Source organism: Drosophila pseudoobscura, chromosome X (assembly GCF_009870125.1).
Source record: "Drosophila pseudoobscura strain MV-25-SWS-2005 chromosome X, UCI_Dpse_MV25, whole genome shotgun sequence".
Lineage (NCBI taxonomy): Eukaryota > Metazoa > Arthropoda > Insecta > Diptera > Drosophilidae > Drosophila > Drosophila pseudoobscura.
The window spans coordinates 43,855,261-43,881,003 of record NC_046683.1 but is presented as its reverse complement, the minus strand read 5'-3'; the positions used below and the strand labels follow the sequence as shown (position 1 = coordinate 43,881,003).

The following is a 25,743-nucleotide window of genomic DNA, read 5'->3' as shown; positions in this document are numbered from 1 at the left end:
AAGCGCAACTTCAAGGGGAAACGTGTACTTCCCCTATATACAAATTTTTGGCCGCTTTTTTTCAGATAAGCCCTCCAGTGTGAAAAACCTCCGTTATACACTTTTTGCCGAGATTTTTAGAAGAATTGAGATTTTGATGGCCTGAGTCGCGGCCCTAAATGGCATTTCTACACGATTTCTACTGGATAAGAATATAAAAAGTAAAGGAAATATATACCGTCTAACCCTCAGAAATATAGTGAAATATACCGCTCTGTTTTCAAAATATACCGTAAATATACCGATGAAAAAACGAACTTAGTTCACAAAAGCCCCCCTAGTGTTCTGTTCATAGTCGGAAATAATAATCCTTAATTTCGATAAGCCGAAGTTTAATATTATTAGCTAGCTGGGAAAGACAGCCCTAAAAACATTATCGACTGGAAAGTCGCTAGAGCTGCGCGCCAAAGTGGGGTATATTTCGTCGTTTACCCTCACTGCTCGAACAGCTGGTGCTGCCCCTTGCCCCTTTACCGCTGTCGAAAACAACGAAAACCCGAAGTAGGCGCTGGAATTTATAAGTTGCAAAATTAAATGTGCTTTACATCAAGAAATGCTGTAAGCAGAAGAAAAAAAAATTCGTGCTATGTACTGCAGCCAGCCGTCGAAACAAGTGCGTGCCGTCGTTTAAAATGATGCACTAAACGATGATCTAAGAACAAAATCTAAAAGCAGTGGATAAATCAAAAGTGGCAGCAATAAGGGAACGAAAAAAGAAAGCTTCAACAATGTGCGACGGTGAAATTTGTCAGTTAGTGACTCAGCAGCAAGCAGGGCAGGCCTCGCCGCAACGTATGAACGGCGGAGAAGTGGAAATGCCACAGGATCAGGGGCCACCAGAGAAGAGCCATTCGCGCGTGACCATCGGCAACCCCGCCGTGATCAAGACACTAGAGGCCAGCGACCCAGCGGATCCTTGTAAAGTGGCTCTCTGGGGGCTGGACGAAGTGGTAAACTGGGCCACTATGGAGAACTTCTCCGAAATCCTAATTGGTTGCATGCGCGACGAACTCATTGATGGCGAGGTGCTGCTGGCCCTTACCGAGGAGGATGTCCGGGCCCTGCGCTACAACCTGGACTACAAGCTCTCATTTGGCGAGCTCAAAAAGTTCTGGATGGCTCTCTTCAGGCTCCAGAAGCTGGTGAAGCACAGCTGCGCCTCCGTGGAAGACGACCCCCTGATGACCGGCCTGCCACAGAAATCCTTATCGCAGCAGCTGATTGGATCCGTTGGTCCGCCCTTGTCATGCGCCTGTCCGCCGCCACGGCCGTTAGACTGCCCCAGCTATGTGTCCGACTGCGAGACGTATTTGCGCATGGGTAGAGGCTCCGTAGCCCCAGAGTACTTTAAAACCGCCATGAGCTTAGGTGAGTAGCCACTTGGCATGCAGGTAGTTTTCTAGTCAATTGTGAAGGTCAATTGTTCATTGATTGTTTCTCCTTATCGGTCGTGTGCCAACTGTGTAGAAAGGGAGAGAGAGAGAGAGAGAGAGCAACCATTTCCCTTCAATCCATCACCCGTATTCTCGCTATCAGCTGTTTCAGTCATGAGTGGGAGTGTGTGCTATCAAAAGTTCAATGCCGCACTCTTTCCCACATACGTCACTTCAATTATTATGTTAATTATAGAGTAGTAGTGTTCATAGTATAGTGCTCTGGTGACGCGCGTTACTGATATTTATTTCGGTCTGCATTGGAGGTTATGTGGAAACGCCGCTCGCTCGGCTACCCCCCTCTCGTTCTGGCCCCCCACCCCACTCGTAGCGTCGTACCGATATGCAGGGGAATTTTCAGCCGAACAGCCGTCTTTGTGTAACTTTGCGTGCATTAAATTTCAAATGTCGTTTTATTTTGTGGTATATTTTTGTTTATCATACTCACGAGTGTGTGTACCCTTCAAACTGCTGCCGTCTTGCTTCACTCGAACACAGTAAACACTCGCATTACAGAAGCATACACAGTGGGGTAACGTGTAAAAGCAATCAGAATTGCTCGAAGGTTACTTCCAGCGTATTCCAATGGGAATCTTGACCGTTTATTCCTGACTAGGGATGGAAATTCGCCTTCTCTTCTCACTTTGCAATGCTAGTTTTCTCTCTCTCACACAAACACTGCAGACTTCACCGTTGATTTATGGTTAGAGATGAAAGCTATGTCTCCTTTCTGTCAAAAATGTAGCGATCTCTCTCTCTCTTTTCTAGTTGTAATCGATAAGAATCCAACTGGCGGACATTTTGAATCCTTATTCCTTTCCTTATTGTCTTTCTCTTCAAAAAAAAAAAATATTTTAAATTGAAAATGATCTAAGAACAATTCCTAGAATGAATTTCTTTATCGTATCTTGATCAGCTCACTAACCGAGTTTCTATTGCAGGTTACTCGTTTGTCGTGACCTGGATAACGTCGTTCGTTATGGTGATTGTACACGAGCGCGTTCCGGATATGAAGCGCTACCCGCCGTTGCCGGACATCTTCCTCGACAACGTGCCGCACATTCCCTGGGCCTTCAACATGTGCGAGATCACGGGATCGCTGCTGTTCACTATTTGGCTGATTGTCCTGATCTTCCACAAGTACAGAATGGTGCTGCTGCGGCGTTTCTTTGCGCTGGCCGGCACCGTCTTCCTACTGCGCTGCGTGACCATGCTGATCACGTCCCTGAGTGTGCCGGGCACACATCTGCAGTGCAATCAGAAGGACTTTGCCATCGACGATACCAACGTGGATATGTTGGGTGCCCTGCTCATGCGCATGACCCGCGCCTATCGCATCTGGAGCGGATTGGGCATGTCGATACAGGGCGTGCGGACGTGTGGCGACTACATGTTCAGTGGCCACACGGTTGCCCTGACACTGCTCAACTTTTTCATCACAGAATGTGAGTGCTGGCAAAAGGTATTCATTGATTGACTGACTCGACTCTCGACTTCCTACATTCATTTTAGACACGCCACGCAATCTATACTTTCTGCACACACTCACCTGGCTGTTGAACATGTTTGGAATCTTCTTCATATTGGCCGCCCATGAGCACTACTCCATCGATGTGTTTGTGGCCTTTTACATCACCTCGCGTCTATTCCTGTACTACCACACGCTGGCGAACAACAGGGTAGGTGGCCTCATTCCAGCTCCATTCCATTTGCAACCGTTCTCATCTGTTCCTCACGCAGGCTCTCATGCAAAGCGACTCGAATCGGACGCGCATTTGGTTCCCCATGTTCAGCTACTTCGAGAGCAGCGTACAGGGGATAGTGCCGAACGAATTTGACACGCCCGGGACCCTGATCAATGGCCTGATAGAACAGATATTCAAGGCCAAGGACCTAATGATGGGGGGAGCATATCGCTACTATATGGAGAGACATCTGTCCGCCAAATCATCGTTGCATATATTTGGCAGCGAATCGGAAAGATTCCTACAATTCGGCTACAATTCGCGGCAGACGCCGAGCAGCACGAGTGGCATGGTGACACCGGTGTCCAGTGCATCGACCACAACTCAATTCCAGGCACAGAACATGAATGGCGGTGTCAGAGATGTCAGCCTTGACCCCTACACCTCAAGTGCCAGCGAGACCTCGGCCCAGACGCTCTACAACGAACCGCCGATGCGGGAGAAGAAGGTGCTATGATTCACAGCCATTTGGCTCTTCCAAGGGGCATGGCCCGACACTCTCAAATCCATTTACCGATGCCGTTCTTCGTAAAGCAAAAAAATGCTGAAACAAAAAACCACACCGACTGATATTTTTATTTCGAAACCTACATTAAACCCCTTCCCACATTACAGCTCAGCTCCCCTGTAAGTGTGCCCTATCTCCTTCTATCTCTCTCTCCCTCTCCCTCTCCCTCTCTCTGCATTCTACCATTCGTAGTGCCTTCCGGGTGCATGTGTGTCCCCCAGCTCCAGGATGTCAGAGCCTAGCCTTTCCCGATCGGTCCTTAATTAACGTATTATTTTGAAAAATGAAACCCTATTCGCCGGCCGATGTTCTGCCCGGGCGATAGAGCAGCCAGCAATTAATCATAATCCCTCCTCATTCCGTTCAACAAAGCTTTGAACTAAATGTATTTATTATTGAAGACTTCTTTAAAACATTTTTTATAATTGTAAGCATGTAAAACAAGTGTATTTTTAGTTATTTAGTCTTAAGCTGAGAAAAATTTTGTTGAACGCACACAAAAAATCAAAAATCAATAAATCCTTACGAATATTCTCAGAGAAATCGGAGGGAGATACTGACCACATTGCGGGCGCATTGGTAATAAAAGGGTTATGAGTTTTGGCACTGAAGATAGTAGTTTCGCTTGTGGATCAGCTTTATTTCCGCATAAATCGTCTGTTCTGAGCAACGCTTTCAAGAGTCCCCACGTTCTGGAAAGGAATTAAGGTAGAACTCTCTTAATCCAAAAACAGAACGTTGAAGGGGTATATTCGATTTGTGGTGGAACAACCAGAAGGCAACGTTTCCGACCCTATAGAGGGCTAGAGGGCTAGAGCAACCAAATTTGATATCATAAAGGAGGAAAGACTGTGGCTTTTCGTCAGACAATTTTAAAGATGGGACCATTATTATAGCCAGAATTAACAAATCCATTCCATGCGCTTACTCATTCTCTCCATCTCACACACTCTTTCTCGTGCAAAAGGAAGGCAACAAGACATAGCCACGAGAAAGAGAGAGAGGGAGAGACAGATGGCTCCCCTTGCCAATGTCCGCTGGTTTTTTGCCTATTCAAAACACTCGACCAATGCAAAACCAGTCCCTGTTGAATGATGAACTGATGGATTAGCATACATGGGACGATGATAGCAGCAGCATCGCGCAAAATATTATTGAGTTTGAGTCATTTGTCGAGTTTATTCAGTTATAGATTTTAGGCCATTTGTGGTACAAGTTGTGTTATTAAATAATTATTATCGGACAGAATGGTGGTAGCTTATAGGAGTAATGATGGAATCTTACGTTTCAGCGACACAGATCAGTTCGGTAAAATGAAAGACCAAAGGGGGCTTCTACAATTCATTGTTTTATTTTTGTTGGTTTTTTAATATAAAAATGGCATTTCTTTACTAATTGTAAGTTTAAATTACTAATTTAAAGTATGTATGATTGCGGTAATTGAAAAATATATATATCATTTATATATATATATATACACACACATATATATATACACGCATGCACATATATATGTAGTTATATGCATATATATTCTTGTGTATACTCTCCAAGGTGTGAAAAAAAAATTGTTTTTATGAACATGAAACGTCTTTTCTCAAGCGTATATGAAAGCGTTCAAGTTTTGACTTAAAGAATAACATTTGTATTGTTTTTTTTTTGGGGTTTTTATTTGTTTTGTTTTTTGTATTTTTTTTTTTTTTTTTTTTTTTTGTTTCTCTCGGTTTCCATTTCCGGGTTGGGTTTTCCTTTTGTTTTGTATTATATATAAATATAAAGCAAATCGAAACGTTTCAGTTGGTGTGTCATCTTCTAGCAAAAGGAGGAAACAATTAACAAACGATATAACTCGAGATGAAAGCACTCATTAATCCTTCTCTATAGTACAACTAATATGCAAAAATAAACTATGAATGGTGTGTGTTTCATGAGTAGTGTGCTGAGCTCTCTCTTCACTCTGATGTAGTTCCTTCGCGTAGTTCCATCCATTCTTTTTCTCTTCACTTCCGTCTTTACTACTCCGACAAAAAATATAGTTCGATACGTTCATAATCATATAATACCTTATATGCTAGTTGTGTGTGTGTGTGTGTGTGTGTGTGGGAGTGAGTGTAATTCTGTCTGTTATGCACGAAGCTACTTGAGGTTTCATTGAATCATTCATCATTCTCTCTACGGATGCACCACTCTTCTCTTTTCATCTCATCTCATCTCGGATCTCCTGTCTGTTTGTATAGTCCTTCGCACTAGATATTTTTTTTTTTGTCATTTTCGCGTTATGTGAAAACATAAATATAACAACAGATTATGTATTGGTTTTGTTTTGTTTTGTTTTATCGGTTGTGGCTTGTTGCCTGCCGCTATGCTATTCATCCCCTAGCGCCTAGGCCTAGCGCTAGCCAAATACAGTATATAATGTAATTCTAGTCGTAAACCATAACTGCTTCCTTCGCGTATATTTCAAAATATATAACATAAATACAATGTTTGTATGTATGCATGTGTAAGTTGTTGTTTTTTTGTTTTGTTGTTTAGTTTCCTTATTTCTTGATTTAGTTTAAATGAGGGCTGTTGTTGTCGCGGTAGATCTACCGTCACATAAGATCGTAGTGCAATTAATTTCTTTTTTCTTTTTTCTTTTTTTTTTTTTGGTGTGGCATAAAAGCTCACGCAGCCTTACGACAAGTCTGAAACGACAAAGGTGATTAGAAAATGTATATTCACAATAATAATTACAGCCCAGAGGAACTTACAGCTAGGCGCTGCCTCGTAACGACGCTGTATCTGGTCGTACGTGAATTTCACAAAGGCATCGTACTGCTCGGCCAGCTTGGTGGTCAGCACGGACTCGTACCGCTCGCGCAGCTGATTTTCGCGCTCCTTGATCATGCTCTCGCATATGAGCTGCACCTGTTTGAATGTGAACAGCGCCTTCTCGCCGTGGCGCATCAGGTTCGGTGGGCTGTCCGGGCGGCGCGGGCTCTCCGGTCCCATTTCGGAGCCGCTCGACTCGGAGTCCTGCATGCGCTCAATGGCGGCCGCTGTGATCGGCAATTGCTTGCGCTTGTGCAGTCTTTTGATTTCGTTGCACAAGTTCTCGGCCATTTTGTCTGCAGGTGAATGGCGATTAAGGACATTATTTAGGTGTGTACCTCACCGGCGAAACCAACAAAGTTACAACGTTCTTACCAGGCGACATCTTGGCCAGACTGGCCTCCGAGAATGGGCTGGGCTCGGTGCTGTCTTTGGCATAGCGATTGCTGGGCGTCTGCGTTATCCCCGAAGAGATGGTGGGTCCATCACGGTCCCGCGACGGGGAGTTGCTGCCCGCCTGGCCGAAGGGATTGCAACGCCTACGCTTGGGAGGACGCTGGTTCATCGACTCCCAGTCTAAGGCGCGTTTCAGTGTTGCACAGGCCATCGATATTGTTAAGGTTCCCGGTGAAAAGTTGATAAATTTGTAGCTGTGTAAATTTTCTGTAAAGTTTCTGATTATTGCCACAGTTGTTGCACAGCTGCTGTTCGAAGCGTCGTTCCCTGTGAGAGTCGGAGAGAGAATAATATTCAATGGATTAGAGGGGTTTGTTCTCGCACCTTGCTGGGAACGATGCGAAAACTGGTTTCAAGGAAAAACAGGATTCACTTGCCACACACACACAAACACGCACATACACACACATACAGAGTACAACCAATAAAAGAAAATGGTGCAGCGATTTATGGCCTGCCAGACAGTGCTGTCAATTTGGCTTTATTCCCGCAGAATATAGCTTGATTTTTGAAGTGCCTCTATCTAATCGCAGTTTGACTTTGATTTTCAGTTTAATTAAACTCGAAACATATAAAAAGATTACTCTTTCTATGGGCTATATGAATATTGGAGCTTGCGTTTTCAGCTCTTTAGGGGGTTTAAGGTTAGCAGAAACCGCTTAGCGGGCAACTCTAATGCCCTGCAAGCAGCTGCTATGCTATGCTATCGGCACAAGAAAAAAGGGCGATTCCAAAGAGAAAGAGAAACGAAACCAAAAGGCGCAGCGCAATTACCAACACAACTACAAATGCATAGCAATGCAGAGGAAAGAAAGAAAGGTGTAACCCAATGCCAGAACAACCACCACCACTACCAGGATAATGCGTAGTCTTTGAGGCATGGAGCGGCAGTGGTGGCCTAGCTGAAGGCGGCTGTACCAGCTGTTTTTCACACTCACACTGTCTCACACAGCAGTGCTTCAGAGGCAGGGTTCAATCAATTTGCAACACGTGCGGAAATGGCTGTTCTGAGCTGGTACATAGAGATACAATTTGCACCGTACGTTTTTAATAACCATCAACGTTTAGCGTTTTACGTGACAAACACCAGGCCCGAGGAGATTTGCTTTCAGAAGAAGCCCAAATGACAGCAACTAATGCGATCACAGTGGTTGTCTCGCTCTGGCACACACACTCGCTCGGACACGCACACTCGCACAGCACAGCACAGCTGCAAGTGTGAGTTGGAATGTTGATTTCATGAAATTTTAAAAATGGTCGAATCGTATATCATTATCAGCGCCGCCCAGTAACTGTAGTGGAAAATCTGGCAAGAAATATGTGGCCGCACGCTTTTCACACCACCATTGCACTTACTTTAATTGGATTTTCGGCGTTGCACTATGTATTTCCGTCGAGTTTCTGCACCACTTCACACGCGCTTTATTTACTTTTTTATTGTATTGTACTACTCCTTTGCTGGAACATACGCACGCACAAATGAATCAGATTGTAGTTAAGAGTCTAAGTAATATATAGTATTGCTTGCTAGTTATTTGAGCAGTATTTCCAAAGGCCACTGAAATGCACTGTCGTTAAATGTTTGATTTATTGTTAATTTTCCATAAGTTAACAAATTTTTACAAATCCGTCAGATTCTTAACAAAAATGGACGACGATGCGTGCGTGACGAAGATGCAGTGTGACCGCGGACTTATCGATACAATGTACGGTCTGACCCTCAGAAATATACCGGAATTTACGTCACGAATTTCAAAATATACAGTAAATACAGTGGCGAATTATTTGTGTACAAGATCCATCATATTCCTGGTTTTCGATACCTACATTTTTATGTAATTATTAAAAACAACAACTGAAGTGGAAATGTTCACGTTTCAAAAATTTGTGTCGGTTTTTTTTTAAAGCCCCATGGAGGCGCCAGTGTGGAAAACGTCCGTTATCAACTTTTTGACATATTGAACAATTTTTTTTTTTTAATTTTGATTTTTTTGGCAGACGATCAGGAATTCGAGTGGATCACCAAATATTATTGTGGCCTAAACGTCATTTCTCCACGATTTCTACATTGGTGAATTGCACAAGTAGGTGAGGCTATAACTGGTCTTAAAATATACTGGAAAATATTAGGAAATTTGCAAGGTGTGTGAGTTAGACATGGTGGCAAGAAATTCAGTGACCGTGAATTTGTCGATAAAATATACCATCTGACCCTCAGAAATATACCAAAAACTAACATAGCCCACTTAAACCACATTTATTTAAATTGGATATCAACTTGAGTTAAACCGTCGAAAATAATACAAATAATAATAATAAAAATTACTCTTTTAGGTCCATCGTATCCTTCATCTGTGCATAAAGAAAAGACCACAATATTACAATTTAGTACCTTAATTACTGTATTTGGATCAACATATGATGATGATTGGAACTGCATTTCCCAACCACTGAAAATGTGAACCCACCGGGAAATGTACGTGATGTTCATATTTACTGTAACAGATTCAGAATGTTATTCGGCGTAAATTGGCCCTGGATGGTATACCATTCAGGCTGAGCCACTTTAATAGCCGAAAGCTGAAGACATTTGGACAGTCCCTATTGTGCAGATGCCGCAACTATTGTATTGATAAGTTAGTTTTAATTTGTATTTGATATACACCACAAATAATATATCCGTACGAACTTATTTTTTCATTGTTGGGTTGGGCTGGGTACCGTTTTCCACAGGTTCAAATATATCGTAAATTAACGGACACGACGCGGTTTTTGCTTTCGGCCAAAGAAAATAGTCAAACATGTCCTTGGAAAAGACTCATGTGCAGAGAAATCGAGCAGTATTGTCTCGCAACATGAGCAACATTCTGACACCCTTGGGAAAAGCATATTATGGAATTGCAGAAATGTTTGTCATCATATGCTCCAATTAGGCTATTGTGCAGAAACTAGTCAGTCTCTGTTTTAAAGGTATTTCAACGATACTTTGCAATTAGTGGTCTTCTTACAGAGACCAAGAATGAGTATCGGAATCAGGATATAAAGGAAACTAATTAAATGCATGAATTCGTCAAAAAGTATTAGTTTGAAAAAATTCCCTTATTGATTACGTTTGGAAAACAGTATATGAATATTAAATTAACAAGCTAGGGTATACAAATGGCAGTCTTCAATTACCAGCAACACTGCTGTTTTTTGTTGATCTTTTTTGTATAAACCTTGTTTTATTCAAAATAAAATAAATAGGATTACTAAAAGTACTTTATCTTGAACAAAATGTATGGCATAAAATTATGTGGGCAGAGCTGAGAGTCTTAGTTAGTCAGCATTATTCAACGGAATATTAAAACTAAGCAATAGCTACGATTACTCTTGAGTTTTTTTTCACCTTTTTCGTTAAACCCTTTTTAGTCAAAATCCAATAAAAGCAAGTATTTAAAATAAACTAGTTAAGTAGAAAATAGGTTCATTAATTAGATATAATTATGTGGGCAGGGCTGAGAGATCTATCTAGCTAGTAATATTCGACGGAAAATCAAAAACGAGGAATATGTATAATAGAACTCGAATTCGCCGGTATATTTACGGTATATTTTTAAAATGAGACGGTATATTTTGGTATATTGCTGAGGGTATATTTTATATTTTAAATTAACACCATTGGTGTCACCATTGTCAGTAGAAAACAATTCCAACAATTGAAAATTTATAAAACTTTGCACCTGCACAAGCCACTACAGCATTTTTTTTTCGTGTCTTCGCAGCAATCATCAAACCTTAGTGAACAATATTACCCAGTGCGTGCACGGAAATAACAACAAAACATTACGTATCAGCAGTACCAGCACCGTAGGGGCCAAGAGCAGAAGCAAAGAAAAAGAAAGATCTAAAAATATTTTTAATCGTCGTACTCGAATACTTTCATTTCGCGAAACGCGAATAGATAGAGCTTTAAATTGACAAAACAACGCATTATTAAACGCAAGCTAAAATGGTATTAAAAGTCTACGTCAGCGGCATGTCCGGCAACAAGGAGGTGAGTGTGTCGAGGGCGGGGTGACATGGGGCGAGGCAAAGCCTGCATAGAATCGAGCTGCAGCGGCTCTGGTGTCATGTTAATGGAATGTTTGGGCCCTGTCATTAGCAGCCAACAACGCAGCTAACAAACTTAGATAAAAGACGGGTGACGATATGCACTGCGAATTCTATTTTATTCCTCAGCCGTTCTTTTGCTTTTTGTTAGTTGGTGTGCGTGTGACGATGATGATATATAGTGAGTGTGTGGTGTGGTATACTGTGTACAGTCGAAACAGCTAGCAAGTGGGTATTTTCTGTATGTGTGTGCGTGTGTGGTGGTGGCAAGAAGCAGCACAATGACCGCAAACATTTCATTGCCCATATATGTATGTATGTATAAGCTTTTTTTTGTCTGTCAACTGTGGATCTGTGCAACTGTAAAGGAGAGCGCATTCATTGATCACAGTTGCTTCTCTATGCGTGGGCCCTCTTTTATTTGTACGTGTGTTTGTGCATGATTCAGTTTTTCGCTCTTCTCCTTTGTTCCATTTGCAAATATCGAATAAGAACAATAACATAACGGGCTTTGTGCAGGCCATCGACAGCAACAACAAAGAAGAAGAACAGCGGCTACGACAACAACAATGAGAGCACGACTTGCTTCCATTGTTTGTGGTTCCTGTTATGATACCGCTTACCCGCAAAGCAGAAAGGCATATTATTTTTGTTGTGAACTTGTAGCTAGCAGGAAATAAGCCATCTGATCCACTACACTATATAAAAAAAAATAGTTCAAATTATTTCCAGAGATGCTCTCGGACCGTTCCCTAATTTTGAGTATCCATTAGGTGGTGTTATGTGAAGCTCACGAACTGCCGAGTGACCGCAGAGGGTGTGGTATAGTCGCAATACCCACTATACATAGATTTCTTGCTCTTGCGGTGAGAGCGCGGGTGCGTCAGCCTCTAAAAAAGTGCGTGAAGTCAAACGAGAACCGTGACAACTCTTTATCTTGTGACAATTACACGAAACGAGCGGTTCCAATTGGATTTCCTTATCGGGCTTCCAAGTGTGTGACTGTAGGTGTGTGCGTGTGTTTGGGCTTGCCGGTAGATACATATGAATTCATTCACAATAGCTGCCAGAGATGGGCACAGCTCACCGTTGATGGCAGGGACTAGATATCCGCTGGTACTAATAACGAAATATTTCTAATTGCAGGTTAAGAAGCGCCAACAGCGCGTCCTTATGATCCTGGACAGCAAGAACATCCAGTATGATACCGTGGATATCACAGAACCCGGCAAGGAGGGGGAGAAGGAGATGATGCAGAACAAATCTACCAGCAATGGCGGCACAGTCAGCGACCCCGATCCCCGCCACCCGCTACCTCCTCAGATCTTCAACGATGCGGACTACTGCGGCGACTACGACGCCTTCGACATGGCCAACGAGATAGACACCCTGGAGGTGTTCCTGAAGCTGGCCCCCGCCGACACCACGGCCGTGAGCAGTGCCCAGATCGAGCTTAAGCAGGAGAACGGCGATGCCAAGAAGGAGGTGGACGGCGAAAAGGAGAAGGCGACAGAGAAGGATGAGGCGGCACCCGCAGAGGATGCTGCTGCAGAGGCCAATGGCGAGGCGGGGGAGAAGCCAGAGGTTTGAGCTTAGGCCATTTACCGTATTTTCCGTTAATTGTTATGAAGCGACACACAACAGAAAAAGCAAAAGTACCAGTAAAAGTAACAGCAATAGAATTAACATCAACTTTAACAGCTAGGACCACACTGGTGGCCGGCATAATGCTAACAGCAGCAATAACCCCTCATGTTATCTAACAACGTATCAGCACTCTCAGGGTTACCGTATATTTTGTCTGGCATAACAAATGAATAAATCTATCCATTTTTATGGCATAGCTAAAATGAGTGGTAGCCCTGTCACTCTAGCACACTCTAACACATCCACCATCAATATATGTCTCTCTACAGTAAAGGCGCTTGTATATGTGTTCTTTAAACATTATATTACCCCGACGACTGCAATTCTTAAAATCTAAGTTTCGAAAATTAGACACTGCACACGCTCTTAATTAATTGTGTCAACACTGAGAAAAAAAGACAATTTTAATCAAAATATTTATAATCATTAACCACCACATCCGACACGTCTGTCTGTATGTGCTTCAGCAGCACACTTTAGGTTCTCATAAGCTTAAGTTCCATCATCTTGAATGAGAGTGAAGAAGAAAGCTGTATCGTTTGTGCAGCAGTTATGTTAATGCGAAAACATAAAAAGCGCTGCCTATGTAATGAAAAGGAAATATATTTGTATGAACTAAAAAAAAATATAACCAACAGCAAGGCTTGTTTTTCTAACACTCTCGTCTAACCCTGCAATAATCCACACTGACACATTTTGCGAAGCCGCGACTGTAAAACGCTAGAACTTAACAGGGATCGTAGCAGCACAGAATGCCAGAACTTAACAGCGAGTGCCGCTACTGTAGAATGCCAGAACTTAACAGCGAGTGCCGCGACTGTAGAATGCCAGAACTTAACAGCGAGTGCCGCTACTGTAGAATGCCAGCACTTAACAGTGAAAGCCTAACAGTGGTAGTAAGAACGCAAGCCGCGACTGTTCTGCTTTGATTTTTCTAATGTGTGCGTGTGATTCTCCCAAAGAAGAAAGACGAAGACGGCGCAGAGACGTCGAGCGAGGATAAGGAGAAGGCCGAGGGCGAAGGTGCAGACGCCAAGGAAGAGAATGGCGAGGAAAAGGTAATAGATCCATAAGAGAGTTGCATGGAAAACAGCTAACATAAGAATAGTAGAGGCTTTAGGAGCTAACCACGGCATGTTCTTGCACCGTAGACGCCAGATTTCCGATCGTATCTTGTACTATATGCATTTTCCACTCCCCTTAAAAACCATCCATAAACACACGCACCACTCCCACAACCCGCCCCCAAATACCAGACTGAAACCGAAGCTGAGGAAGAGTCCGGGGACCAGACAGCGCAGGAGGACTCCACAGGTAAAGAATCGACGAAGGAGCAAGAAGGCACTGAGAAACCAGAGGGAGAAGAGGAGTCCAAAGAGAAGAGCGACGGTGAGAAGGAAATTGAAAAGGCTGAGGAGGAAGCCGATGAGAAGGTCAAGGATGGAGAGGAGATATCAGAAGAAAAGTCATCCGAAGAAGAGGTTGCAAAGGAGATAGTTGAAGAGGCTGGTGGGGACAAAGTAACAGAAGAAGCTGAGAAAGAAACCGATGAGGAGAATGAAGAGGAAGAAGATGTAGAAAAGGATAAGGAAGCTGTAGCGGAAGAGGGGCTGGAGGCAGACAAAAAACAGGACGAAGCCGAGAAAGAAGAAAAGGAAGCGGAGCCGAAGATCGAAAAAGAGGAAGGTAAAACGGATGACGACGAAGAAGCTGACGAAAAAATAGCAGAGGCGGAAGAAAAGAAGGAGGAAAAGGATGTTGCGGAAGCAACAGAAACCGAAAAGGCGGAAGAGACACAAGAAAAAGCCGCCCCCGAAACGGTGGAGACCGAAGATGCTGAAAAGGAGACGGAAAACCCAGAAGAGACGCCAAAAGAATCCGCCCCCGAAACGGTGGAGACCGAGGAGGCTGAAAAGGAGACGGAAAACCCAGAAGAGACGCCAAAAGAATCCGCCCCCGAAACGGTGGAGACCGAGGAGGCTGAAAAGGAGACGGAAAACCCAGAAGAGACGCTAAAAGAATCCGCCCCCGAAACGGTGGAGACCGAGGAGGCTGAAAAGGAGACGGAAAACCCAGAAGAGACGCCAAAAGAATCCGCCCCCGAAACGGTGGAGACCGAGGAGGCTGAAAAGGAGACGGAAAACCCAGAAGAGACGCCAAAAGAATCCGCCCCCGAAACGGTGGAGACCGAAGATGCTGAAAAGGAGACGGAGAAGAATGACGCGCCCAAAGAGGAAGCAGAAGAGGACAGCAGTAAGCCGAAGGCCGCTGAAGAAGGTGACGCCGAGGCAGAGGCGTCCGCCGAATAAAAACAAAGAGTCCCAGCAACAGCAACATCCGCACACTGGCACCTGCATCCAAAGTGTATTAATGCAAGGTGAGGCCCTCTCACCTTGTATTTGTGCACCTTGGAGCGAACAAGCGGAGAATCCACACGGCACCCACACACACACATGCGCACGCACACATTTAGCATATAATGCCACTATTTTCTGTAAATAAAAAGAAAACCCACTAATCACACAAATTCAGGTGACGGGTAACGAACCTTAGAGTAATGCTTGATACACCCCAACCCCCACACCCCCCCAACTAAAATGATTTTTGAACAATTTTCTTCCTTCCCAACCACCCACCGACGACGCCCTCCCCTCCATACGGCAGCGACTTTCCGCAACGACGACGACAACAACAGCCGCAGCCGCCCCCCCATCCGTCGACGAGCCCGCGACAGACTCAGACCGGCTATTGGAAAGCGAGCGTGCCGCGACTGCGCAGTAGACGGCGGCAGAGGAAGGGGGGCACAGGCAACGGCAGCGGCAGCGGCAGCGATGCCTCGAATGTCTCGACTGCGCAGCCTGGAATGTGGAACTCATTTTCGCTTTGAATTTATTTTGGAAATTATTATTATTTTTCAGTTTTTTGACCACAAAAATATTCAGTAAACGGTACATGATTTACGTCTCTCATTTTAGTTTTTGTATCCAAATAACTAAATATACAGTACATTATAATTATGTTTAGTACAGTACACGATAAAATGAAGTTTATAATTATTTACGCTCTAGTTCGGGGTCTTTTCCATCATAAAACTAGTCAAAATGCGAGGGGGTCTCGCCACGCGAAAATCATTTACTAAAAGGAAAACAGGGGAAAAGGGTTTCTTCAGCTGTTTGCTCCAGCTGCACATCTCTCTGCGGAAAGGAGGGACATATTCACTCGCAGGGGCATCGCCAGTCACCATACGGGGTACACCTGCGACTCGTCACTGTCATGCTCGCTCGCTCGCTCGCTGTCTAGTCGCTGTCCTCCTCGTCGGACGTGTCTGTCGTGTAGTCACTCAGATTCTCTTGCTGATCGTTGTGCTCCGGCTCAGACTCGCTCAGATCCCACTGGGGATGGTCTGTCGGTGGTGCTGGCGCCTTCTGCACGTCTAGCTTAAGCTCTTGTTGCTGATCCATGCCCAGGTAGGAGTCTGCAATAGAATTATCATTGGTGTCTTCAGTCGAAAGACAGCTCCGGCCAGACTACTCACCCGATCGGAGGCACACTGTGAACGTGTAGACGCCCGGCCAACGCGGCGCAGTGAACTTCAGCTGGATCTCCTCCTTCTCGACCAGGTTCGTGACGTGGTAGGGGGCCGTGAGGAGCGTTCGCGACTTGCGATCGCAGATGTAGGTCCACCAGTATTCTTGCTTCTCCTCGGGAAAGAAGGGACAGTGGACGGTGTGCGATAGGCGCGACTTGCCCTCGAGACGCTCGCGCTTGTTCAGCTTCTGCTGCAGGCGCTCCCATTCTTCGTCATCGTCATCGTCGAGCGAAGAATTGTTCTTGTTCTGCTTCTCGTCGTCCTCGCTGACGCTGCCGGCTACCGAATCCACGTCACTGTGGTCCCCGGCATCCGAATCGACCTCTGAGTTGGCTGCCTGCTCCTCCGACGTTGCGGCCGACGCAGTCGCAGCCACGTTGACCGCCTTGGGCTGCACCTTCTTCTTTTGGTTGTTGGCGGGCTTTTTGCCGCCCTTGCCCTTGCCACCCTTGCGGGGCTTGGCCCAGGCCGAGGCCTTCTTCACGGGCACAGCAGCGGCTGCAGCCTCGTCGTCCTCCCCAGCAGCCTCTTCGTTGGCCTCATCGTTGATGCCCTGCTTCTCGGGGGCCTTGGTGTCGCCGAACAGAGTCTTCATGTCCTTGCGTTCGAGCGTCACTGTGACCGTGACAATGGCCCCGGCGGTGACTACATTGGTGTTCTCGTCGTCAATGACCTCGCAGCGTATGGAGAAGTCGATCAGGGGCATTTTGCCCAGCACTTTCATGGTATTCTCGTACTCGAAGTCTGAGAGATTCTTGAGCAGCGTTCGCCCCTCCTCGGGCTTCAGCTGCGCGAACTGCTGCAGATTCTTCACGTGCCGCTTCTTGTTCATGAAGTACAGATGGTCCTCGGTCAGGTGCGGCAGCTGCAGCAGCGGCGACTTGAACTCCCACAGGCCCTGGATGATCATCGGCGACATCTTCATGCAGTTCTCGATGGTTTCGATGCTGGGCAGGCGAGGCACGCGCCTGGCATACGCCATCATCACGAGCTGGTGCACACAGGAGACCATCTCCTGCACCAGGTACGGGCACTTCTTCACAATGAACTGACGATCACGCTCTAGTGTATCTGGGTTCAGGGTGATCCGTGTGAGATGGGCATGCAGGATGGCGCGCGCCTTGATGGAGTACATGCGGCAGAGCGGGTGCTCCTTGCACTTCTCGTTCAGATTGGGCAGCTGGCGGATGAGCTGCAGCGAGAAATCGAAGGATCAGTAAGGAATGAACAAGAACGAATGAACGAATATACGCAGAAACACTAACCGCTGGAACTTCGTCGTTGTCCGACTGGCGCTCCGTCACCTGCGAGTTGTGGCGCTTGTCGAACTCCAGGCTGGCAGCCAGCACCATCAGGGCGCGCTTGAGCAGCATGTGCGGGGTCTTGTGGATGAAGTAGAAGTACATTTGGGTGGTGTCGAGGAGGACCTTGTCGCCGCTGAAGCGTATGGAGCGGTACCACCAGACGCCAACGGCCGAAGGCATGGCCACCATGAAGACGAGACCGTACAGGCCCAGCACCCATACGCTGTTCTCCTTTTCCACAATCCACGACGGCAGGGCAATGCCGAAGGACATTGCTCCGGGGCCATCAGGATTGCCGTACTTTTCGTAGTTCTCCTTGGCCACGTCGTCGGTGAGGGCCTGGTAGGCCTTGCTGAGCATCATGAACGATTTCTCGTCACCCGTCTCCTTATCGGGATGCAGTATCTTGGACAGCCTGTAGTAGGCTTTCTTGATCTCCGCCTGGGAGGATGTTGGCGGCACATTCAGTATCTCGAAGGGATCGAAGCTGGCCATTTCATAGTCAAACTGCGAGACCCGATATGTGAGGAATAGCAGCAGGGCCCAGCCCAGCACAATGACGAGCTTGATGGTCCACGACCTGAGGGCTCTGTATGGCTCGGCATTGGCTAGAATGGTCTTCTTTTTCCGGCAGTCGGCGCACTGGCATTCTTCGTTGTTCTTGCCGGGATCTTGAATAAATTTAGCAACCAAACCAATGAAACAATACCACGATCTTTACAAAAATAGGGAGCAGGAAAAAAGTTATCGTAAGTGTTCTGTTCTGCAAAGTGTCCGCTCAAGCAGCAAGAGAGGAAATATGTTGTATTTTTCGGCGTAGAGAGCATATTTACTTTTGTACAGAATATGTAGGAAAAACGATTCGAAAATCGTTTTTTTCCCCTCTTCCGCTCAAACATACTCTTTCTGTCTTTCGGACAAAATAACAGGATTTGGATTAAAGAGAAAGAGTGGCCCCGAAGGTGTGTCTCGTTTATACGATGGCGCATCGCGACAAGTGGGCCAAGTCCACACACACGCAACACGCACACATGAATGCACGTGAACACATGTAGGCTGGATCACTCCAGAGCCCAATTCGGGAACACTGACATCGCGATATGGTGGCGACGTGTGAACGCATGGAGTGCTTGGGTTGGTGTCCCAATTGTGAAGTGAGCCCGACTTGAAATTCGTGTAAGCGCAGCTTTCACCAATACGAAGACGCTGCGGTGACGTTGTTAGAATAAATTATTGGAACGTGTCCATTTGCAATTGCGAGTGGAAAACACATGCACGTTGTTGTTGTTGGGTGGGGGGGATAAGCACTCAACACACACAGCCCCAGAACAGGCAGGCACACACACGCGCACACACACACACACACACACACACACACACAAAACACTAAAATTCGCGCTGCAGGTGGAGAGCGATTATAATCAGCAGAAGGCAGCACTAACCTTCTTTCTTTTTACGTGGCCAATAGTAAATCGTCGTTGGTATCAATATTAGGGCCAAGAACGATAGCACAAAGTAGTAGAATGTTCCGCCGCTCTCGTCATATTGGAACTTTTGACCCGCCATCAATGCTGTTACCGCCTATATGTGTAGGTAGGTCTGGCTATATACAAAGATTATCTGCGCGCAGCCTTTCTTCAATTTGCTGCCAGTCTGGAATCTGGAGTCTGGAGTCTGGTGTGTAGTCTTTTTCCACTTTTCTTCGCTGTGGCGGCGGCAGGCGGTGGCGGGGACTGCAGCTCCAGCTGATGGGTTGGCACGCTGGCAGTCAGTCCCTGGCCAGAGGCTTTCCGTTGAATTATTAATTAAACTTAATGTTAGCGAACGGTAAACAGCATAGGCTGTTCTGTAGCAAAAAATGCACGATTTCTACACCGAAAACTTAAAAAAGCTATGTATTTACACCGACGCATGAGACTGACACGTAGGGTTGTTTAGCTCAGGGCCGAACTAGTTCGATTCGACCGGGCGGTTCGTTCGTTTTGTTAGCCTATCTTTCGATACCGATTACATTTGTTGCTCTTGAAGGAACATTTTCATCTTGAAGGCGCTCAGCTTCAGATGCTGCAACGGATATTATTTTTAAGCGCCCGCTACGTGCTATTTTTATGAAATAGATTTTATAATATTTTTATAAATACGTTCGTGCAGCAGCGCAACGTATTCTTTGTCCACACCTAACCCTTGCATAATTCTATGAAAATCGAATATTTTCCACATGCCTAGTATTTTGATCGGTCACGAGCTAAAAAGTTTTATTAACAAAATTCGAACTAAGCATCGATAAGTGCAGCCGGCGCAGATGCAACTCTGAAAACTATCGATCACTGCAACGATGTTTGCCGGTGGTCGTTCGTATTGGTGAATTGATCAGGTATAAATTTGTACATTCCCGCTTTGGCAGGCCACATTTTGCATTCAGAGGAATCGAAGAGAACACAAGTAATGGAGGAAGTGAACAACAACGCTAGAGCAGCTCCCCGCACAGCACGCGAGGTTCAGCAAAACTTTGCCGAGTCTCTCGGCTATGCCGATGAGATCATTTGGGATCTGTGAGTATTGCGCAGTTTTATTGCTGCACATCGTTTGCGAACATGCTAATTAAATCATCCACAGCTTGTCCCAAGAGCAAAAAAAAGTCTTAGAGAAGAAGCTCAAGGAGCTAATACGCGATCCAGAGCCACCGAGTGATGATTCAGAGGAAAGTTCTGAACAGATCGCACGCAGGAAGCTAATCGCCGCCAATGAAAAAGTTAGAAATACCATCTTCAATTCCGTCTGGGAGCAGCGTAAGAGCTCACTCACTAAACTGGTTCTTCCATGAGTCACGTAGCTTCTTTATTTCCAGGAAAATATACAAATCACCAGTCGCTCACATCCATAATATACGTAATGGTTGTCGCCGACGAGCAGGACGTGAATCGTGCGGAGGACTGCCAGTCCTTTTCTTGTCACCCGGTTTTCCGCGCGCGTCGTTGTGTCAGTAAGTTGCGTCCCGGTTTTCGGAAGAATTTGTACTTATGTCTTTTCTTTTCCTTTTGGCCAGCCGGAAGCAGTGGTACAAGTAGCGACAGCTCCAACTGCTGCATGGTGTTCGTAGACGAGAACGGACGCGTCTACCAGAACTGGACCTCGTATGTGGCCACCAACGAGCTGCCCGCCGGTGTGATGGTTGCCCCCGAACGTGGCATTTACAAGATGGTCAACGGACAAGTCAGGTTGGACAAGTACACGACCCCGGCTGGCACCACCAACCGAAAAGTGCTCGGATATCTGGACACTGGCAGTGCGATCGGCGGCTTTGCAGCTGCATGCGTACCAGTGGCCGCTCTCCTCACGCTGCCGGTGTCCGCTCCCCTGATGGCGGCTGCCGGGGCCGTCGGCCTTGCGACTGCCGGCTATGCCACTGCACGTTCCAGTGTCAAGCTGGTGGATCGCAGCCAGCACGAGCAGTCGATCAGCGTGACGGACCGTGAGGCGCGTGGCCACTGGTTGGGCGTAATCGCTGGAGCCGTGGGGCTGGGCGCTGCTGGAGCTACCAGTGTAATGTCGGCGGCCACTGCCGCCGGCCAGGAGGTGGGAGCGGTAAGCGTCTCCATTCAATTTAACAATGGAAACGTTTGCATTCTTTGCATTCCATTTACAGATCACTCAGATGACTGTCAATGGGATGAACATCTCCTCCATCGTCATATCGGGCACTGGCGTAGCCAATGGGGTGCTCGACTTGATACTGGTAAGCGTATAGCCCATATCTACAGCTGCCTTTCGACTTTCTCTAATTTGTTTCCTGCAGAAATCCCAAGATGGCGATGATGTCACGGCCATGGATGTGCTGCAGCTTTCGGCCTCCCTGGTGCTGTTTACGCACAGCGTATATAACTTCCGTCTGGCATCGACTATTATCAATGATACGGCGAACAGCAAGATAAGCAACTTTCGCGAGGCTCTGAGCAATCGCCAGCGGTAATCTATATATGTCATATATATCCATAGCAATATATTACCTTTATTACACGGCTTTCGGTTTTGCTTGCAGGCGTGCCTTTGATAAGGCGTCCAAGGAGACCATCCGAATCCGTGGCAACACAAAGGGGAAGCTGGACATTATACGCGGCGTCAACGAGGTGCCCTCAAAGCAGCAGTTCAACGATCTTTACAAGATCAACAAGCAGTTGAACAAGGAGGGCGTGCGGGTTGCCTTTGCACCGGATGGCAAGGGTTTCGTGCTGAACGACCAGGTGACCACCAGCGCGGCAGAGCTTCGTTCCAGTGTGCAGCACCAACAGGGTCCCGATGTACTGGGTCAGGTGAAGCAGCCGATTCCCGCCAGCCACGAGACTGCGCGCAGTATCAGAACGATTGGTGGTTCCCGCATTTTGGGTCCAAATCCGACTGCCCTCGACGGACCGGAGCCCACCAACTATTCCGTGGGCGCGTTCGCGCTCCAGCTAAGCTCTGTTATGGTTGGGGGTGTGCTGTTCGTCCTAAAGGATTACGGAGAGGTGCTATTCGAACACATTGTCAACGCTGGGAGTATCGAGGACATGATCAGCAGCATGGCCCAGAACCTGGAGCCGAAAGTCTTCAATTTCATAATGAACCTGACGAGAACCTTCATGGACACTATGCTGGAGGAGCTAAAGTCGGTGCTGAAGTTCTTCATTGCCACCGAATCGGTGATGTACAGGATCCTTGTGTACGTTCTCGATAACTACGGCAAGGATTCCTACGATTTGATCGTTGAACACACCATGGATATTTTGCAAGGCGTCAGAGCCTACTTCATGGCGCTGAATCCCAACTCGTACTCCGAGCTCCTCAAGAAGTGTGACGTCTGCGAGGGCTACTACAGCGTCTGCCAATTGTAACCGGATCAGTCGCAAATGGAAACCCTTTATCATTACTTTATTACAAATACAACTCCCCCAAGAAGGAGGGATACACAAATCTAACCCAATCACATTCTAAATGAGCACAAATTGACAACAAAATACGGATGGCTGTATGAATTTTGATACAATTTACAATGTATAAAAGTACTACAAAGTTAACTAATAATTAAATGCTTCTATTTACCAAAGTATTTGACGGATCGTAAGATTATTAACTGTGTGTGCACAGAATAAGAGATTGCTTATCGGCTTGGTGGCTTCGCAAGACATGGAATCTATAGTAGTAGCAATTATAAATGTCACGTTGTTGAAGTACCTGAAGCCTTATCATTGTACCCAATTATTTGCTGAACAATGCGAATCCTCTGCGATAACATGCCTGGCCAAATACACATATATAAAGGGGAATTCCCCATATAACCATATGGCTTGGTTGTATTGGTTTCAAATTTTGTTTGGTTCCTGTTCTCTGTTGCCGCTAGAACTGCAATTCGTGTGTCGTTTTGGTGCGCGGCACTTGGGCGTTATTCTGTCTGTCTGTCTGTCTGTCTGTATCTGCCTTTGCCGCCAGTCAAGTCGAGCATCATGCTCACGACATGTATGTTGTTTTCCGTTGGTAGCTCGCTTTTGCCGCATTCGCTTGCAGGTTGCACCTTAAGACCTTAAAAGCATTTGCAAAAAGAATTACAAAACGATTTGAAATTGAATAAATAAATGAAATTATAATTTCTGCATTTAGTTTACTCGCTACTCGTTCTTGTTACAGTAATAAAAATAATGATAAGGATAAGACTTAAGGATAACATCGATCGATCGACTCCTCCTCCTTCTCCTCCTCCTGCACAGATTGCTATGGAGAGGAGCAGGCCGGCCCCGAAAGCGTCAGATTTAGTTAGCTTTTTTGCTTTCTTTATTTCACGAAGACAACACAGACATATTAAGATCCAAAATATATATATATGTATTTATATATATAGATATATGTATACGTGTAGTTATGTTTTGTTTGTAGCTTGTTCCTTGCTGAAAATGTGTGTGTGTGTGTGTGGGTGTGGTGTGTTAGTGGTTGTGTGGCATGCGTGTAATTGTATGTTTCCTTGTTTTTGTGTGTGTGTGTGTGTGCGCGTCATCCAAAGGGGAGAGGAGTCGAGTAAAGTGAAGTGAAGTGGATGGGGTTGGCAGGGGATAGCCATCCATCCACCCATCCATCCAGCTTAGACACGCGACAACTGCTGCAGCAAGTTGCACGGCCAGAATGCCTCGACGCGCTCTTTGAGCAACTGAAACGGATACGAGATCCAGGTAAGTACTGTCTGTGCCAGAAGGCCCATCGGCTCCGGATACTGATGCGTGAGGAGGGCCAGCAGGGCCGTGAAGGAGCAGAGGCCAGCCGTGAAGAGTATGAAGAACGGCAGCTCCTTCTTGGGATAGACGGACACCTCATGGAAGGCCGGCAGCAGTTCACGATCGGCGCACTCGGTGCACGTTGGATATGGATAGAAGAGATGGCCGCGCTCTAGCGGATACGGCAGCATGCGAAATGTACCCTCCCAGGTGCAGTGCAGCAGATTGAGGGCCCCCTCCACCTGCTTCCAGTGCTTCAAATGGAAGAACGCATATGCCAGGGCCTCGGAATCGCCGCGCTTCAATATATGCTCGGGCGGCAGAATGAGCGGCTTCGTCTCCAGCAAATACTTGGGCACGTGCGGATTGAACTCGACTGCCCGATGAATGGCCTCCACGGCGCTCATCTCGGCCGGGCTCAGGCCGCGCTTCGAGGCAATGTCCGGCGAGAATTTGTCGGCAACGGCGCGCGCCTTGAGCAGCGCCGCCGTATAGCAAATGGTCGCCGATTTTGGCAGCGAGATGTCATCGTACTTGGCCAGAATGGCATGGCAATCGGCATAGGCCTGCATCTCCAGCAGCGTTTCGATGAGATTCTCGTGGATGTTCAGCACGCTCATGATGGAGGGGATCTCCTTGGTGAGGTCGCGAAACATCTTGGCCGCCTCCTTCAACTTGCCCAGCTTGCGGGCGCACATGGCCAGCCGTCGCTTGATGTAGATGAGAACGTTCGTGTCCCTGCGATGCATGCCGTCTGCGATGGCTCCCTGATGCTGGGTGGCCTGCGACTTGCGATAGTTGATCTCGGCCACCTTGAGGGCCGTCTTCAGTATCTTCTCGGCCTCCATGATGGTCATGGCCTCCTCCTCGGCCAGCAGGATGTAGGCCGGAGCACACTCGGCATTGATTTCCAGGGCATTGTGAGCGGATTTGATGCGCTGCATGGGGTTCCGTTCACGCCAGGCCGTCTGCATGATCTCGTACTCCTCCTTGCGGGCATCTCCTTCGCATGTGAAGAACGTCTGGTGGTCCTGGGCGCTCAAGTTCATGTCGTAGTAGGTGAGCGGCTCCTTGCTGGTCGCCCAGAAGAAGCGCTGATACTCGGCGCCGCGAAACAGATTCAGGGGATTGCGCCACACTTTACACTCGGGCATCTGGGTGCCCGTGGTGGTGGTTGAATTGGTTCCCCCACCAGCGCCCGGTCCCCCACCTCCTGCGCCGCCGCCGCCACCGCCACCACCACCATTGCTGCTGCTACTGGAGCCACTGCTGGTGCTGCTGCCGCTGCCATTGCTGGAGTCCGATTGGGCATCATTGCCATTGATCCAGGGACTGATGTGATTGATGGACACTTGCTCTGCAATGCAAATTGATAAATCAGTTGAAAATTGCAAATTGCAAATCACAGAGCGCCACTCTGGCTGAGTGCCACGCGACTTACCAATAAAGGATGTTCCGTATTTGCGAAAATACCACCACTCAAAGATTAGGATCAGGCCCGATATGAGGCTCGAGGTGCCCGTGAGTGCCACATAGAACTTTGGCGTCAATGTGCTGAGAAACATGGACGAGTCCCACATCCTGAGACACACAGCACTGCCACAAACTTTTTGGAAATTGTGTATTGGATGTTGTTGTTGTTGCCTGACGTTGCCGTTGCCGTTGCCGCCACGACCGAGCGTTTAGCAGCGCTTTCGTCGCCTCGCGTGCTCTTCAAACCGCCTCCGAAGTGCAGTGGTTATCGAGCCGAACAAATCGTTTACAAACAAATATCCTCGCTTTATCCTTGGATCCTGCAGACTTTTTTTCTATAAAGTATTCATCGGAGTGGTGCAGGGGGGGGAGAGCGTTTAGATTTTCGATTAGAGTGACCATGC

The 25,743-nt window shown here is 46.7% G+C and overlaps 6 protein-coding genes and 1 long non-coding RNA gene across 10 annotated transcripts; 4 read left to right on the top strand and 3 right to left on the bottom strand.

Annotated features, from left to right (window-relative positions):
• Positions 1-487: 487 nt before the first annotated feature.
• Positions 488-4,256, top strand: SMSr (Sphingomyelin synthase related). The gene is made up of 4 exons (XM_001353196.3): positions 488-1,407; positions 2,414-2,917; positions 2,985-3,151; positions 3,213-4,256. Exons 1-4 carry the CDS (start codon positions 768-770, stop codon positions 3,672-3,674), a joined length of 1,773 nt encoding a protein of 590 aa, XP_001353232.1. The 5' UTR covers positions 488-767; the 3' UTR covers positions 3,675-4,256.
• A 2,100-nt stretch (positions 4,257-6,356) lies between these two features.
• Positions 6,357-8,675, bottom strand: akirin. The gene is made up of 4 exons (XM_001353195.3): positions 8,352-8,675; positions 6,915-7,262; positions 6,479-6,835; positions 6,357-6,412 (listed from the first exon to the last, which is right to left on the bottom strand). The coding sequence occupies exons 2-4, from the start codon at positions 7,144-7,146 to the stop codon at positions 6,402-6,404; spliced, it is 600 nt and encodes a 199-aa protein (XP_001353231.1). The 5' UTR covers positions 7,147-7,262; positions 8,352-8,675; the 3' UTR covers positions 6,357-6,401.
• LOC26533876 (uncharacterized) lies at positions 7,996-9,687 on the top strand. Of its 2 annotated transcripts, none has more exons than XR_004470454.1 (3): positions 7,996-8,010; positions 8,064-9,137; positions 9,330-9,687. It is a non-coding gene; the product is annotated as an uncharacterized lncRNA (long non-coding RNA). The 2 variants fall into 2 exon arrangements; XR_001453084.2 differs by lacking the exon at positions 7,996-8,010 and having other exon boundaries at positions 8,850-8,929; positions 8,994-9,137.
• A 908-nt stretch (positions 9,688-10,595) lies between these two features.
• Sh3beta (SH3 domain binding glutamate rich protein Sh3beta) lies at positions 10,596-15,765 on the top strand. Of its 3 annotated transcripts, XM_033384295.1 has the most exons (5): positions 10,596-10,669; positions 10,760-11,031; positions 12,234-12,671; positions 13,697-13,792; positions 13,991-15,286. In XM_033384295.1, the coding sequence occupies exons 2-5, from the start codon at positions 10,987-10,989 to the stop codon at positions 15,041-15,043; spliced, it is 1,632 nt and encodes a 543-aa protein (XP_033240186.1). In that variant the 5' UTR covers positions 10,596-10,669; positions 10,760-10,986; the 3' UTR covers positions 15,044-15,286. The 3 variants fall into 3 exon arrangements, with proteins under 3 accessions (XP_033240186.1, XP_003736169.2, XP_033240187.1); XM_003736121.3 differs by having other exon boundaries at positions 10,621-11,031; positions 13,700-13,792; XM_033384296.1 differs by lacking the exon at positions 13,991-15,286 and adding an exon at positions 15,399-15,765 and having other exon boundaries at positions 10,631-11,031.
• Sec63 (translocation protein Sec63) lies at positions 15,686-19,615 on the bottom strand. Its single transcript, XM_001353193.5, has 4 exons — positions 19,070-19,615; positions 17,589-18,298; positions 16,270-17,515; positions 15,686-16,209 (listed from the first exon to the last, which is right to left on the bottom strand). The coding sequence occupies exons 1-4, from the start codon at positions 19,191-19,193 to the stop codon at positions 16,031-16,033; spliced, it is 2,259 nt and encodes a 752-aa protein (XP_001353229.1). The 5' UTR covers positions 19,194-19,615; the 3' UTR covers positions 15,686-16,030.
• A 326-nt stretch (positions 19,616-19,941) lies between these two features.
• pst (pastrel) lies at positions 19,942-22,713 on the top strand. Its single transcript, XM_001353192.5, has 7 exons — positions 19,942-20,179; positions 20,244-20,416; positions 20,476-20,610; positions 20,674-21,212; positions 21,274-21,363; positions 21,424-21,593; positions 21,667-22,713. Exons 1-7 carry the CDS (start codon positions 20,073-20,075, stop codon positions 22,496-22,498), a joined length of 2,046 nt encoding a protein of 681 aa, XP_001353228.3. The 5' UTR covers positions 19,942-20,072; the 3' UTR covers positions 22,499-22,713.
• A 532-nt stretch (positions 22,714-23,245) lies between these two features.
• On the bottom strand, positions 23,246-25,724 carry LOC4813442 (protein ST7 homolog). Its single transcript, XM_001353191.5, has 2 exons — positions 25,308-25,724; positions 23,246-25,223 (listed from the first exon to the last, which is right to left on the bottom strand). The coding sequence occupies exons 1-2, from the start codon at positions 25,444-25,446 to the stop codon at positions 23,737-23,739; spliced, it is 1,626 nt and encodes a 541-aa protein (XP_001353227.2). The 5' UTR covers positions 25,447-25,724; the 3' UTR covers positions 23,246-23,736.
• Positions 25,725-25,743: the final 19 nt, after the last annotated feature.